Raw genomic sequence first — 16,641 nt, forward strand, 5'->3', positions numbered from 1 at the left:
GTTTGTGTGTGTCAAATATACAAACTAATAAACAAATCATTCTGCCTTTATTCCAAAACATAAAGAACACACACACACACACAGTCATAATAAAAGAAGCACAACAGCATTCACAATCAGATCCTAAACTTAAAGTATGTAGAACTACGAATGTTAATTTTTTGTAAACACAAAAGACATTTAAAGTATTTATACTTCTACTTTTGATTTTTGTTCTTTTTTATTATTATGCTCGATCAATCACAGACTGAAAAGGCACTTTTATATGTCTCGTCTCATCGTCAACCTCATCACCATCTTCTGTGAGAGTCTAGTCCCAGAACTTAAAACAATGTAAACATCTACACACAAAAAAAGTCTTAAAGCACTGAGATAGAAATGCATGATGTAAAGAAACCTTTTTGAAAATACGTCATTGTTTGTTGCAGAGGGTAGTACACAACACGAGGTATCGTCTACTTAAAAAATGTCTGTGAATGTGGGCATGTGTGGTTTGGTAATGGGCAATAAACTTAATTTTACACAGGCATTATGAAGCACTGTGAAAAAAAATTGAATTAACCTATGACCTAAACACACATTTTGTGTCGGAATAATAATAAAAAAGGCTAATATTAATAGTTGCCATCAAACTCCTGGATTAAGTGGCCGACCACTCACATGACCCGGTGTCTACGTGTACTCATTGTCTCAATGTCTGCCTGCACTGACATGTACAGTTTGTTGTACAGTGAGTTCCAGTAGAGTGCTATTTAGTATGTCTATGCAGAGTAATGAAGGTTCAAACTAATTACTTTAGAATTCATTGTGTTTTTATTGATAAGATTAAAACTGTCATTTTAACAGTGAATTACTTCATTGATCTGATGAGTTGATTTAATGCCGAATTAAAAGATCCTTTCTTTCCCCTTTAACTTGGTTGTTTTTTTGTCCTACGCATTTGTTTTATAGTAGTAGGGAATACAATACTGATAAAAGACATACTGTTATAACTCAGGTGGCCAAAACATGGTGGAAAACTTGACACATTTAATAGAAGTTGTTTTTGTTTGAATACGGAGGTGCAACAACTTTAAAATACTTCATAAACATTTTATTCCTTGCACTGTACTGCCACCATGTGAACAGAAGAGTGAGGGATTCCTCATAGTGTTGACATATGTTATGGTGTCTTTCCTTATCATTTAGAGAATTGGAACAGCTCTTTTTTTCGATTGCTTAAGCACGATTTTCAAAAGAGGTCCCGGTGTTTCAAACACTAAATACAATCAGCACAACCACACACCCAATCAGCAGAACACCTCAGATCCTTTGTGAAACACTCTTGTAAAAACTATACGCTTATTTAGCAGTTAGACACTGCTGTTGCTAACCTTAAACACTTTTAGCAATTCCAGTTCTCAGTGATTAGACTACTGTAAATGAAGTACTCTGAGAAAGTGCAAATATACAATAAATTCAAGTCCCATGAAAATTGAATTTATTTCTCAAAATGTCCCCAAATCTGTCAACATGTCAACATGGACTATCAAATAAAACATGTCCCCGTTTTCATGCTACTACAGGAGTGTGCCTTACAGTGTAAGCTCGACAAATATCAGACAAGCAGAAAATTCTGTATTCAGTACAGGTTTCAATGAGGGGTACCTGAGCTTGGGGCCGGAGATCGTAAACCCTCCACCGCCATGCCAAGAAAAACTCTTGGATTTTCTTTAGAGATGGAGAGTATGGTGGAAGGTATGGTACTGTAAACTGTGGATGGTGTTGAAACCAGTTCTTGACCAGAGCAGAGCGGTGGAATGACACATTGTCCCAGATGACAATGGATTGCATCTGGTGCATGTGGTTTACTGCTGTGACGATGTTGTGTAATCGGTCCAAACATTTGAGAATGTGAGGTGTGTTGTAAGGGCCCATGTTGACTTGACGGAAGTGGACCCCATTCTGTGTAGTGGCAGCACAAAAGGTGATGTTGCCCCCAAGTTGCCCTGGGACATTGATTATAGCCCCGTGGCCAATGATATTTCTGCCTCTCCTTTTTGATTTTGTCCTATGAACCCTGCCTCATCTATGTATATGAATTCATGCGATTTCCTCAGCATCCATCTGTAAAACTCACAGTGAAAGACAAGATTGTGTAGTTAAGCATAGGTCTGGAATACAGTACATTTACATTATGAAAGTTGTGTTTGCAGTATGCAACATCACACACAACATCATTACTCATGCCGCAGCCGCAGCCTTCTCCTCTTGTGTTTGAACACCTGATGGCTGTGTTTAACCAATTGGCCCATGGGGTGGTCATTTGATAGGCAGTGCTTAGGAATTGCAAGGAAGTGACATCTTGATATACTTCTGTGTTTAATGTATACACGTGTGTTTAGCGTTTTGCAAATCACTGTGTGTATTGTTTTACAAAAAGTGTGAAGCTGACATTGTGCTTATAGTGGTGCAGATCTGGGCCCATGTTTTGCTCCTTATATGTCAGGTTGGATAATTGTGTTATACTTTTGATTTTAGTGTTTATGCAATTGAAAAAAACTGTAATATGGCGGCTGCTGAAATACTTTTGAGTCATTTCACTCAGTTGGAACAAAATGTTTCTTTTTGAAATTCAGCCATAATGTCGCTATTACTTCTTGTACATTTTTGGGAACAAATTCTGTAAAACTAATGTGTTAAGTTTGGGTTTGTGTGCGTGTGTGTGTGTGTGTGTGTGTGTGTGTGTGTGCACGGTGTGTTTGTACGATGTGTGTGTGTGTTCTCACACTACACAATGCTGTCTCTTTCTAGGGTGTTCCCGGCTGTCCACTGGCGGTGGCCAGACTTCAGGTTGTGTTCAGGGGCCTTGACCTTTCCGATAGGGATGCTGTATGCTGCTAAACTGCCAGTCAGCAGCAACATCAATGTAGCTGTCAGAGTAGCTGCCCAACTGCATGCTGGAAGACCCACCTAGGCAGCGAGAGAGGGGAATGAATGAAGTGACACAAATGGCTCAAGGAGACTATATGTCTTGAGATATCAGGTTCACAAGAGTAAGACGGGCAGTCTAATAACATGAAAACCCTCCAGCCACTGGGCATCGCCGGCACAGAGGCATACAAATATTCCACTTGGACATCACAGTCAAAGTCGCAGCAAACATTCAGCTCAGAGGGCATCACCCACTAAGTTGTCATTGTTCTGCAAGATTGCTTTTCTACTGAGTATACAAAACCCAATAAAATATCAATCTACAACTGAGAATATCCAAGGCCTCCCAGTGGCAGCTTTGTGTGTGAGGTTTGTGTACTTACAGTTCCCATCAGGTTTCCCAGAGCGATGTCAGCATATGCAGAGAGGAAGGCTGAAGGCAGAAGATATTTCATTTACACCTAATTTATTCTTCACACACTTCCCCAAATAAAAAAACTCTTCCCTCCTTTAAAAGAGAAATCTGAGAGTCTGATTGATAAAGGAGATCTGATCTGAAGTATCTGAAGTAGTTTGCCTTGTGATCCAGCAGAGGGCGCTCACTGTCAGCTTTACCTCTAAGTCAGTAACGTTACATTAGCTGCGTGTCTTTACTCAGGGGCTGCATCCTTCAATGGCTCCATTTGATGACCTACTGCGTCACAGCAGGTTGACTGATGACAAAGTCTCATTTTGGTTTGGCCTTGGTGGCCCTCAGGAGTAGACCGCGTCCTCAGAAGGACGCAACCCCTGATTTAAGAACCAGCCATTGTTTTGCTATCAAAATGGAAGACACACATAATACTCTATGGAGTTGAAGTAGGGTCACTAACACTGATGTTAAGTGCTTGAAACAATATATAATAGCAACTGTGTGTGGGTATGTTTGTGTCAGTTTTTTTTTTTTGTGTCACCGCTGGCAATGGAGAAGAGGTTGGTCGTCCAGCTGAAGGTGAAGAATCCTCCAACGGCCATGCAGCCCAGAGCTCCATTAAACCCAGACAGACCCGAGTACAGAGAAGCATGACTCACCGCCATGGATAAACCTGCCAAACACAGACACACATCATAATCATGTCCTGCTGAATCTGCAGTACTAGAATCACCCTAGCGGTGGTGGTAGACACATCCTGTTATATGGGATCCTTTAGTGGTGCATTTCATTTGTTTGTAGCCTAATAAGGACATTTCTTGATTTTCTTTGTCTATTGCACCATTTTACCATAGAGGAGATACAAATCCAAACATCAAAACAAAGCATCATTCTGTTACTTCCAGGTCCTTGGCGTTCTGATTAACAGTGTTTACAGAATACCATGTACCATTGTTAAAATGTCTGCTTTACTTCATGATTTTTTCCAGTTTGGAATAGACGTGGTGTGTTCATCCAGTAGCCACATTATGATGGTAAGTGGCGCTGGACCGAGAGTAAGTAATAATAAAGACCTTGCAAGTCCCCAGTGAAATAAATGATTTTATGTTCTAATAACACCATCTCAAAAATAAATCCTGAGTAGGTGGATGAACACGGGGTCAGTGCCCCCTCAAACCACCAACACAACACCACACAGTGAGGCTGAAGACTGCACAGGAGCCATAATGACCCACATAAATCTCTGCAAGGCCTGAGGCACTTACCCTTTCTCTGCTGGCCTTCAGCAGCAGCTGCACTGTGCCCAAACCCACATTTCCCAGACCATAACCATTAAGTCTCAACTACATCAGGAGGACAAAGCTTCAGTTCAGCTGAAAATGCCAACGAACTTAATTGGAACTAAAATCAGAATGGTAACACACATATATATATATATTTATCTTTAACAGGAATCCGTGGAGTGAGGACCTCCAACATATCTGGATCGGCATCAAAATTCTTTAAAAGCTCTTACATGTGCTACATGTCAAAGAAGGTTAAGACATTACTGCATCCCCATCATCTCAGCTACAAACTTGAAGCAGTTGTAGGTTTCCAGCCCTAACTTGTACCATTCAGTGGGGACATTGAAAACATATTTTCATTGGGGGGAATATATTTAGTTTTTGTTATATGGGATTTCATTAACTTCTAAATATGCCTTTTTATTTTTTCAATTCAGAAACAAACAAAGATAGAAACCAACAAACTGACAACCTCTTGCGTCAAGGTAAATATACATATTTTGTTTTGTGTACTGAGTTTTAGTTGAATTCATCTTTTAACGTTTCGTTGCCAGTGATGCTGTTTTGAAGTTATATAACATTATATGAACAATGTATTCACTAGCCCTTATGTACACTTTGTGCAGCTTCATTCAGCAATGCCGCTCCACAACAATTTTAAACATATGCAGCACACGAAGCCACAAGGGACAAACCTGCATGTGTGCGTGTGTGTGTCTATGCATAGGCCATCACCCCTGTAGCCACACCCATGTTCAAAATCGATTCCCACTATTCATCTGAGAGGATATTTTTTTATTTTAAACCTGCTACTGACTGTTTCATTGATATACAGCGTACTTGTGTTTGTAGGAGCAAGGACCTTGCAGCAGAAATGTTATATTTTACTTTCTTGAGTGAGAGCAACATCATAAAAAATTACTGAACACTGCCTGACTGCAAAGAACAGTGACCTCCCCTTGCTCTGGCTGTGTACTGTATTATTTAAATGCAGAGAGCTGAATGTGCTAATGGGCGTATTAGAGGGGATTATCATTTACTCCCTGTGCTTTCTCATTTTCAATTTGTTGACAATCACCAAATTTTGTGTTACAATGCTGCAGCCGCTCTACCCTGAGTCTCCCGCTGCAGGAATTTCCTCTGGGTTCATCTGCATTAGCTGTAAATTCTGGGAGCTCTTCTGCAGTTACCTGATCCTCAGGCGGTGCTGTGATTGATTTCCTTATTACCAGATATTGTGGGCTGCAGTTTAGCAGTCTGGTCCTGAAGCAGACTGACCACACCCCAAGGCTGCCTCCTCCCTCCGTGTGTCTGCTGGACTACTCTGCCATCCACTCTCTTTTTATTCGTCCCTCAGTCACAGCTCCCCACTCCTGCAGTTGGTTTTTAAACGCCCAGGCTCCCACTACACTCGTCTTTTCTCTTCCTAATTCCTCACCTGATTATCTTCCTCGCCACCTTTGTTTCTCCCTCACAGCACTTCCCTCGTTCCATTCCTTTCTTCAACCCCCCCCCCCCCCCCCCCGGTCTCCTCGTTACTTCCACACATTAAAATGTCACTGAAGGCTGAATGCAATTTAGGAGGGAGGCCCAAAAGGATATTAAAAAAGGTTTGTTTCAACGTTTTTTCGACTCTGTGTATGAGTCTCATTACCAGTGTGTTGTTGTCTATGCTGCTTACAGAATGAGTCAGAGAGCTCTTATCATGTCAAACAGAATCTCTCCTTTCCCATCTGACCAAAATGACTGGCTGCAGACTAAATTAAGGAAACTGAAATGAACTCTGGTTTCAGTGTAACGGTCGTCCTTCTCTCTCTGTGTGTGTGTGTGTGTGTGGGTGTATTAATAGCAACATCTCTTTTACTGTCAGCCTTATCTCAGATGTCGTATTAGACTCTTTCTTTGTCAACACTTAAAATGGCTTTAGTAACATCCTGTGCTATAAATTATATGTTTGTATTTTATCCGTCTATCGTTTAAGTTCTATCAATAAGATCACTGCTCTTTTTAAAAAGTTAAATCCTTTCTTAGGTGCTTAAGTGTACTAACATGCATGCAGTAATAATAGAACCAGGACATTTTAACATATTGTGTGTTGGCATAGTAACATTTGCTGATTATAACATGAACTTAAGTCAATCTACGAGTCACAGTAACGTCATTAATTTGAATTTTTTTTCATAAATTGAACAGTGAAACCCAGCTGACTTCTCAGACATGTCTTTCTTCCTCTCAGCCCACTTTGAAGCGTTTCTACAGTTATTCTCCTGCAACATGTACGCAGCAGAGGGAGGAGGCTCTGGCCTACATACAGCCTGCGATCCCCCTCCTACACAAACCCCCTCATGGGAATACGTTAACACCACAAAAGGTATGAGTGGCAGCTCTAAATGTGGCTTCACACTTCTCTAAGACCGACCCATGCCGCTTCATCTCTCCTTCATAGCTGTTCCTTCTCACAAGCAAAGTATGCCTTATGGTGATGAAGGCGACCGACCACCCACAGAGAGCTACAGAGGTTTCCACTGTCGTTTGACGGGGATACACACATCACACATTTGCCGTGCCCCTGCTAACAGATGGTAAACAGTGAAAACTCTGCTGATGTTTTAATGTTTAATGCCGATTTGTTTATGAGGCTCGTTAGCTTATTAGCCAAATATTAGTTTACATTATTATGACAAAAATACTGTACATTTTATAAACTTTGACGTGAGAAGGTAACGACCAAAGACATCCTTCAAAAGATTAGAGCCACATGCAAATCCTTACAACATGTGAAGAAATCCAAGGCTACAACATGCCTGGTTACAGTTGCTTAGCTGATTGGACAATCACTGATTGAGGGTGGGGTTTAGTCCACAGTGATTAATTCGTGTCAGTTATCAACACGCACACTAGCCTTCTCTTTCCTGAAAGAGAAACAAGTATCTCGTTATCCTGAGCATTCCAGGAGCATCAAAGGAGAAACTGGAGAGACTGATGAAAGTATAAAGACTGATGAGGAGTATTGAAGGATGATACCAATGGAAGGATTAAAGAAGAGAGAGAGAGAGAGAGAGAGAGAGAGAGAGAGAGAGATGTAGAAAGAAGGGCTGTTCATCAGAGTTGGGGGACAATAAATGCGGCGCCAGAGCAGGAGTTGTCTTAAGTGTTAAAGAATATGGTGTCTTTTCGGGATTTACTGCCCACCTGTGGTTCAAGTAGGTCATTGTCACTGTAAGCTAGCTTCACCACTAACCTATGCAACTCATTGCTTCTGTCAAATTCCTGGGTGTGACTAGGTCTTATTTGACACTTTGCATGGACGGCAATATTCCTCTGTCTATTAATAAAATAGTCTCTAGTAGTGATTGACTACTATACTCTGGGCTTGCGTGTAATGTCTTAATCAGACTATGCTTTGTAACATGTAAAAAGGAATATAAATGGACTACTCTATAATATTAGCAAATCATGAAAACATCATCGAAGTGAAGTCTTTTGTGTGCAACTGTGGCACTTATTAATGCACAATTTTTAGACAATGCACATTTTAAAGGTGCAAATCATTTGGTATTATTATGGAATCTTTTGAGAGAAATAAAAATACAGCCCATTACCAGCCTTATGCTTAAGACATCCAAAGTCCCTGTAAAATCCTAAAATTAATTCTTAAACTCTAAGGTAACTACAAAAGAGGAATAAGACTGTGGCTAATGTGCTCTCATCCCTTGGAATTAGTTAAAAAGGATAACAGCTGAATATGAAATGGAAAATTGCTTCTGGTGGAACCCTGATTCACATGCACCCAGATGTAAGAAATTAAAAAGAATCTTTAGCTCAATGTACGCTACAAAAGATTTTGCTTAAGTTAAACCATGTGTTGAAGAAAACTTGCTGGAAGGTTAAATAGGGATGAATGGATGCGATGTAATGTTGGCAACAAGACAATGCACAAATGGCAGCTACGGAGACTCTATTTGGTATATTTGTTCATATGCAAATTGATTCCTTCGAGCTCTGTTGCCTACACAATCTCATTCCAGCCGAATCCCTTTGATCACTTTGTCACACTGTTCATTATTAGAGCAGTAGTGTGTGTCTGGGCGTATGTGTGTGTCTGTTACTGTCCCTTATAGCATTGGTCTAAGGTTTTGTGCAAGTTTGTGTTTATGTACAAACTTTTCTCCATTTTATTTACAGTATGTCTCAAAACTACACACACACACACACCAGACACACAAAGTTGTTTGGGACACTGCATTGTACTTGTAGCAGCAGATGTAAGCATTGTGTCTCTCTCTCTGTATACATAACGCGGATGCAGTTGTAAAAGATACACATGGCCACAGGGCTGTGTGTTTCAGAAGCACCCTGGCTAAATAGTGTGTTTTTTGGAGCAGCTTGTTTTCAGTTTGATATTTAGCATTGCTGGTGCAGTTTGGTCTTATGGCCAGTCTGATTCTTAAACCTTAAACGATTTTAACCTCAACACAATCTCCTGCTCCTCCCGGGCGTACTGATGACATTTCTAACACACAACATGCACAAAAAATGAAAGAAAAGTAATATTTCTGCCTGAAAAAAGGATGCTACACGCGTAGAGAACACAGATCAAGATGTTCAGAGAGATTTTGGCGATAAGAGCCTCAGGGACACTATTGTGACAGTTTGAGTAGTGGTCAACATGACTAGATAGTTCTCATTTAAGTAATGACACCTCAAACCGAGTGTTACACAGAGCAATGCTGACACTGAATGTGTGAGGCAAATAGACAATGATTTAACCTCAGTGTTTATTTTCAGCCCTGATTTGTTAAACACACATAGCCAGGTTTAGAGGTTAACAATCTTTGTAAAACTGTGTGAAAATGTGAAAATGTAAACAGGCTTGTGCTACATTATGACCTAAAAATGACTTCAGTAACATTCCACCACTTTACTAGCTCGCACTCCCACACAGAGATTGAGACTCACCAGCCAGCGTGCCGACTGCTGATCCCAGCAGAGCATGGGCGGCCAGCAGCGGGGAGTAGAGCACAACGGCTCCCAGGATGAGAAGGGAGGGTCCCATCGCGTCACAGGCAAAGATCTGACCCACACCAAGAGGGATGCCATACAACACCTGTGTGGACAAAAGAGGCAGTTAGAAGATGGGGTGATTTGTTTACACTATTATGAGGAATATTGCACAGTTGATACAAAGAAATGTTCTGAAGCTGATTGCGCTGCATTCAACAAATGACTGTCGACCAAGGCTCTCGTGGACTCCTCGACTAGCTGACACTGTTCACAGTTGTAGACTTTTTGTTCATTTACGGTTTTAGCAGCATTGTCTATGTGCAGTCGTCTTTTCTATCATGCATCACCCACTAGGAGCTGACAAGGGCGATTCAGGGTTCAGCCAAGCACGGGCAGCATGGGATCGAACCACCCTCTAGTTAGTGGACGACCCACTCTACCTACTGGGCCACAGCAACCCCAAAATGTATATAGAATATGCAACAAAAAGATGCACGCACGTGTCATTCTATGTGGGTACATGTGCGCATCTGTGGAGTATAGTTGCTGTGGCGGTGCAGCCAGAGCCCCCTCCTCAGCAGAGAGAAAGCTGAAGACATTAAATATAAATAGGACTGACGTCATCACCATCTCCGGAGAGAAGCATAGAAAAGACGAGAGGAGGAGAGAGGAAAGGAACAAATGAAGATGGGTGGAGGAAGGAGTGCAATTGAAAAGAAAAAATGGGATTTGAGAGGGAAAAAATAAAGACTAAATATAACAAATATGGAATGAAAGACAGAGGTGAACAATGGGGAGAGATTGTTTCACAAGGACTAAGAAAAGACCTATCATGTCCTAGAAAATGTGATTATATGGTTATGTATTGTCAATTGAGCTACGAGGAAGGAGAAGAACGAAATAAAAAAGACAGATGAAGGAAGATGGAGAAAGTGGGCGAAGGAGAAGGAGATTAGCATAGAGCAAAGAAATTTACTGAGAATGGAGAGAGGGAAATCTGGGAGAGAAAAAGCAGGATTTGGAAGTTTTAAATCTCCCAAGTCACAACTGAGAGTAAATTAATAACATGACAGAAACCTCATTTACAGGGCGGGAGACAGACAGATGGAGGGTAACAGGAAGGAGAATGTGAGGAATATTAAAAAGAGACCCTGAAATAGAGGAAGAGGGCTGCAAGTTGAGGAATGTAATTACTGAGCTTAGAAAATGTTTGTTAAAAACTAGAATGGGCCTCAGTAGAGTGGACAGCTCCACCAAGGCCCAACATCATTTGCCTTGCATCTTCAAAACAGTAAAAACATGGTTAAGAAATTTAAAAAAAATTAAAGAATTCAGTTCACTTCCACGTCTGAGCAGCAGTTTTTTGCGAGCCAGTGCCTTTAATGATCCTTTACTAACCGCTAAAGTTCTGCGGGAGCTTCCCAAGTAACCCACGTCGAAAAAAGGGGGGGGAAATAAGCACACAAACAGAATCAATCTCTGTTATTCATTCACTTGCTCTCCGAGCAGTGGCAAAGTGCACATGTCACTATGGAATACAATCCTAGTGTATCCCTGCATCAGAGAGTGTGGTTTTGTTTTGTTCCATGTCATCAGCTGTCAGAACAACCAAAATACAAATGGGAAATATTTCTGTAAACGTGCATTTGGTGGAAGCTTTTCCTGATTCAGACCACATAACTCGTTCTGCCTGTTTCAAGACAAAAGAGCGAAGAATAAAAATTCTGTTGCTGTGAAAACACTGAAACGCCAGCTGGCTCGCAGAGATCAAAAGCCAGCTGCAGCGGGTGGTGGGAGTCAGGATCCATGAGAAGCAGCTCAAGGCAAGAGCATTTCACAAGTCACGACTATCTTTTCGAGGCGCACTCTGCAACAGCTTGCATTGCAATCATCTAGACTATTAGTAGCATATGATAATAGGCCCCGAGGTCTTATGGCTATTCTTTGTTGTTTTTTGATCCACTTGTTTCGATGCCTATGAAAAACGATTCCCTTTCACTTTATCCTTCCTGGAAATCGGACCGACGCTCATGATGTTTAAATCGGAGCTACCACGTCCGTCACAGTTCTACAAAATCTCAGTCCGCAGCAAGTGAACGAAATGTAACAAACACAGAGTCTCAAAAGAGAAAGCTGCAGCTTGACGAACAGTTTCAATCAACAGAAGGATTGTTAATTAAAACAGTTTTCCGCTGATTATAATTTCATAACAGGAGCTCCAACAGTGACTGTTGCTAAGTAACTGGTGAGTCATAGCAGGCTGATCTTATGCAGACTGTGCACCGATCAGTTGTGTGTTCACTCTGGAGACTGGGCTGCAACATGGCAGGATGAGTCTGGCCTTGCTCCAGCTTGGTTTTTCTCTGTATTCCTGCTTCACTATATTGTCTGTGACGGCTAACATTTCGCTTCGAGACGACTGATGAACCGCAAGTGCTGCTCTCTTCACGTGACATGACGGGTCGCCGCTGTGTAAATATCACTGCAAATGTCCCTCTGACAGGTGCCCTCCTGTTGGAATGCTGATTGGGAAATAATGCAAAGTGTGTTTTCCCTTCAGCCTGATCAGATACTTCGAAAAGTAAAGAGGATAAAATAGAGAGAACACATCAATTAAAGACAGAGGCTCTCAAGCTGTTGAAGCCATCATCTGACAAAATACTGTTTTGTTTATACTTTAAATATGATGCTTAATGATAGAATGTAAAGTGAATATGAATGTTGCAGTTTCAATCCAAACATTATCTTATGAAGAATAGTTATACTGTCATTCACAGAAGAACCTGGATTTGGTTCAATGTGACGACCTTTGTTGAAGTGACTTCTATCACATCAGATAAAAAATGGGAGCAATCTGCAAAAAAATACTGATTATTTTAATTCAATTTAAAGCACCACATTTGGTATTTATTGGTGCAAATGGGTCACAGCGAGTGGGTTTTTGTGGAAATTGTGCATCTTTGCCCCCTGAAAGTGAAACCTCAACTAACAAATCACGAATTCATAAAAATGATGTGCCCTTGGCTGCATGTTTCAGCTGCTTCCTATTGGCTCCTGGAGTTTCCTGATGGCTCAGAATCATGGCACTATTAAACTGTCACTGTGCGGAAGGTATACTGCATTTTAAGAGCTATTCAAATCTGTCTGGCCTTGATCTGCACTGAATCCCAACAACCCAGACATGGCCACAAGTATCATAACAAAGTTCTCAGTGCTCTGGTTCCATATGTGCACGGTTTAACTGCACTTTGAATCAAGAGATTAAAAGTGTCTGAAAGTTTGAACCTGTCTCTTCTGCAGTCTGCTGTATATTACATACATGTTTATCAACAGGATATCTGATGCTTGAGTATCAGGCTGTTAATCTACGGCTCACTGGTTGAAAAACCAAAGGGGCATTCAAACTTTCCCGTTGTGTCCAACTGCAGCTCTGTTGCTAGGTGACAGGAGCAATGGACAACCATCATAAAATTATAAAAATCCAGAAAAAGCTGAATTTAACAAAAAGGATGTGCAGAAACATCCTGATGCAGTGTTTTGTATTTCAAAGATATTTTTGGTTACTTAAACGTGAAAGGTGGAGAGAGAGGGGAAACATGCAGCAAAGGGCCGCATGACGCACTTGTTTTCTGAGAAAGGCTTCTAGAGGGATGACGTCACACAAGGAACCGTTGATATCGCTCAGCAAAGCGTTCCAGTAGCTCATCCTCCACGGATCCAAGTGAAGTCGCTCCCTTACCTCGACTGCAATGACATTGGTTCCATTCGGTTGCAGCACCCCTGGTGGCACAGCTGGGTGGTGCGGAAAATAGGGATTGTTCGGGCCCGTACAAAGGAGGTAGAGGATGATGACAATGTTGAATGGAAACACAGCCACAGGTAAGTCCCAGTGGACCAACAGTGATGTGAGACCACTGTACAGAAAGACACTGAGGAAAGGGAAGGAAGACAAAAGTGTGGGGACACTGATCACAGTCTTGCAATAGAATTTTCTGACTATTAAATATTAGCCTTTACATTAGCAGTTGTGTATTTTGGTTTCCTTAGAGGAGAGAGTGATTCTTAATTGTATTATTCTTGATAAAGCTTACAGTTGGAGCTAATTAGTGCGCCAGAACTTTACTTGTTCTATTTTATGACACATGACACACGGAGCTTCTCTTTCCAGCTTCTCCTTCCTCTTCTCCATCCCTATCCCCTTCCCCGGAATCCCTTTGCTTTATCACCCGCAGATCCAGGGCCTCTGTGGCCGCACCATGGATTGCGGTTTGTGGATCGCGCACCGGGGGTCGCGGTGTTGGATCCAGTGTGGTGGATTCTGAACCATGTGGGCTGATCATGGTGCTGGTGGCGGACCCTGTGTCGCGTTGGCATTGGGCACGGGCGGTGGACCAGGACTGCAGTGGTGTCTTGTGATGGGTCCTGGTGGGCGGCGGTGGGCGGTGACTGAGGACTGGAGTGGCGTCTGGTCTGGATGGTGGATCTTGGTCTAGATGGTTGCTGAGCATGGACTGTGCTTGCAGCGGGACTGCTTGGCATGTCATGTTGAGGTTGTCCTTCGGGATGTCTACCCTCATCAAATGCTGCTAGAGACTTTGATTATTGATGATGTTCTTCTGCACGTGGCATCTATTACACTTCTGTCCGTCCTGGGAGAGGGATCCCTCACATGTGGCTCTCTCTGAGGTTTCTACATATTTTTACCCTGTTAAAAGGGTTTTTAGTAGTTTTTCCTTACTCTTGCTGAGGGTTAAGGACAGAGGATGTCACACCCTGTTAAAGCCCTATGAGATGAATTGTAATTTGTGAATATGGGCTATACAAATTAAATTTGATTGATTTGATTGAATTTGATTATTCATATCATACTGCCTGTTAAATTTTATAATGAAAAAAGAAAAACTACACTGTTTCTTACACAGACACTCATTTGCAGATATGCCACGGCAGAGGTATAGCAGAGACATTGAGTAAAGCGACAGCCAGTTGCATTAGTGAGTTATAACTGATGACTTTTCTGTATTTACAGCAAAACAGAGAGTGTTCAGTCACAGATATCACGTAACACATTTGGAAATCTGATTACGTGCAGACAGATTTTGATCACAAATTATTTGTGGATTCCTGTACACATTAAAAATCTCAAGATGCATTTGTGGACAAATTTACACATATTTAGATACAGTTACAAAACACTACACACAACACATACAAATTGTATTGCTACAATGTTGGCCCCATAGAGACGACCAGGACTGCATTGTACTCTCTGTGTTTGTTTGTATGTGTGTGTGTGTGTGTGTGTGTGTGGTGCGTCTCACCAGGTCACTGAACACAAGCAGACAGGCAGCAGAAGCCACCAGTACCAGTCTCCAGCCGAGCTAAACACTCCCATCAGCAGAGACACCAACATGCCGTTAAAGCCATGGAGACCTCCTGACACCTCAGCACTACACATTAAACACACACGTCACAAATACATCTTGCATTTAAAGACAAAAGAATGCAACAATAAAAGAAGAATAGTTGTCATGATCCAAACATTACCACTTAATTTTTATGAGCCCTCTTTGTACCAACTGTTCAGTTTTATCAGGAAAGGGTCCTACGGTCACATTTAAAACATTCAACTTGTCAGACGTAAAACATTAACGGCCCCTGTACGGGTGCAATTATTTTTTTAAAGATTTTTAAAGGTTTCAAACTAGCATATAGTTATTTTGGGACCGGTCCTGAATTAAGACTTGCTGTTTGGTGGGTGTGGGTGAACACAGTGCTGTCCATCATTGAGCTGTTATTCTCATTAATTTTAAGTAGGGGTCCCAATCAACGTTAGTCGTAAATTATTGTCTTGTGTTACAGGGCACGATTCCAAGCAACAGACAAGTAATGTCCATTACCTATGTACATACAGAATAACCAACTAATTTCTGAGCTTATGTATCATTTCTGTGCGGTTGTTCATATGCCTCCACCTGTCTTGTCCCATGATAACAGCTGTTAGCGTTGAGGCCAGTATACCCAGAGTTCCCAGCAGGCCCTGCCAGGGGGAAGCCCAGTATAGTGCAGCCAGGATGAGAGCACCGCTCAGCGGGTTGTTGGCCAGAATCACTCGGGCCACCCCTCTCAGGCCCCACACGGCCAGCTGCAGCACAAATGACTTTTCTAAAGGACAGGAGGAACATATTTAGTTTTTTACTGTTTCGATTTTTTACGTTATTATTTACTATAAGGCACTAAACTAGTCTCTCAGTCAGATTTCCTGATGCCTGGTCAGGGTTTTTTAAAACGGTTTACTGATGATATTTTACATGCATAAGCATTCACTGTGGGAGCTGTTCGAATAGTGCGTCTGCATATCTTAATGGAAGTAATCTATTCCTGTAAATATAGCACTTTGATGCATTTCCAGTGTTTTCAAAAAAGTTCTGTGACATCAGTCATATTATGGAAATCAATTATGCATTTCTAAAAAAAACTTTCTATTATAAACATACTATTCATTATATAAAATATATTAAAATAAATATTTCAATATAAGAAGAAAGCTAAACTTTCAGGATGCAGGAGTTTTTTACCCTTCATTTGCTCATCCACGTGCTCCATATCCCCAGTGCATAACAGCAGAGCATCCAACACACGACGGCAGGGTCTGGCCCGTCTCCTGCTGGCCTCCTCTACCTCGGTTTTGGTTTGCATCCTAATCATATCAGGCGCTGCACCACACCGCTGTAAACGTTATAAATATGTTGTAGTAATGCTGCAAAAACAAAGCTTTTCTTCACTTTGTCGGCTCTTCATGTTCTCTTCACTCCCCCCTATGCTCTGCTCCCGTTTCTTTCTCCCCTTCCTCTTCAGTCATCTCTTGTCCCCTTTCCCCCACTCCTTCTCTCCTCCGCTGGTGAGGTTTAAGGGAGGTGGTGTATTAACTGTGGAACCCGGTAACATATTTACATTTTGACCGGCCTTTGACAGAAGGAAAAAAAGTCCAGCCCTGTCAGGACTGGTCAAAGAGAGGAAGATTGG

The 16,641-nt window shown here is 41.6% G+C and overlaps 1 protein-coding gene across 1 annotated transcript; it reads right to left on the minus strand.

Moving 5' to 3' along the window:
* Nucleotides 1-753: 753 nt before the first annotated feature.
* On the minus strand, nucleotides 754-16,439 carry si:dkey-183c6.7 (urea transporter 1). The gene is made up of 8 exons (XM_062384495.1): nucleotides 16,194-16,439; nucleotides 15,591-15,780; nucleotides 14,937-15,065; nucleotides 13,355-13,544; nucleotides 9,571-9,718; nucleotides 3,867-3,998; nucleotides 3,297-3,346; nucleotides 754-2,952 (listed from the first exon to the last, which is right to left on the minus strand). Exons 1-8 carry the CDS (start codon nucleotides 16,321-16,323, stop codon nucleotides 2,770-2,772), a joined length of 1,152 nt encoding a protein of 383 aa, XP_062240479.1. The 5' UTR covers nucleotides 16,324-16,439; the 3' UTR covers nucleotides 754-2,769.
* Nucleotides 16,440-16,641: the final 202 nt, after the last annotated feature.

The sequence above is a fragment of the Platichthys flesus genome, chromosome 24 (genome assembly GCF_949316205.1).
Source record: "Platichthys flesus chromosome 24, fPlaFle2.1, whole genome shotgun sequence".
NCBI lineage: Eukaryota > Metazoa > Chordata > Actinopteri > Pleuronectiformes > Pleuronectidae > Platichthys > Platichthys flesus.

Excerpts from the sequence above, each read along its gene's own strand:
- si:dkey-183c6.7 (XM_062384495.1), bottom strand. The coding sequence starts at position 16,323 with ATGATTAGGATGCAAACCAAAACCGAGGTAGAGGAGGCCAGCAGGAGA. Across the intron at positions 15,781-16,193 it reads CGTGGATGAGCAAATGAAGG|AAAAGTCATTTGTGCTGCAG; the intron begins GTAAAAAACTCC and ends CCTGTCCTTTAG. Across the intron at positions 15,066-15,590 it reads GTTATCATGGGACAAGACAG|TGCTGAGGTGTCAGGAGGTC; the intron begins GTGGAGGCATAT and ends TTTAATGTGTAG.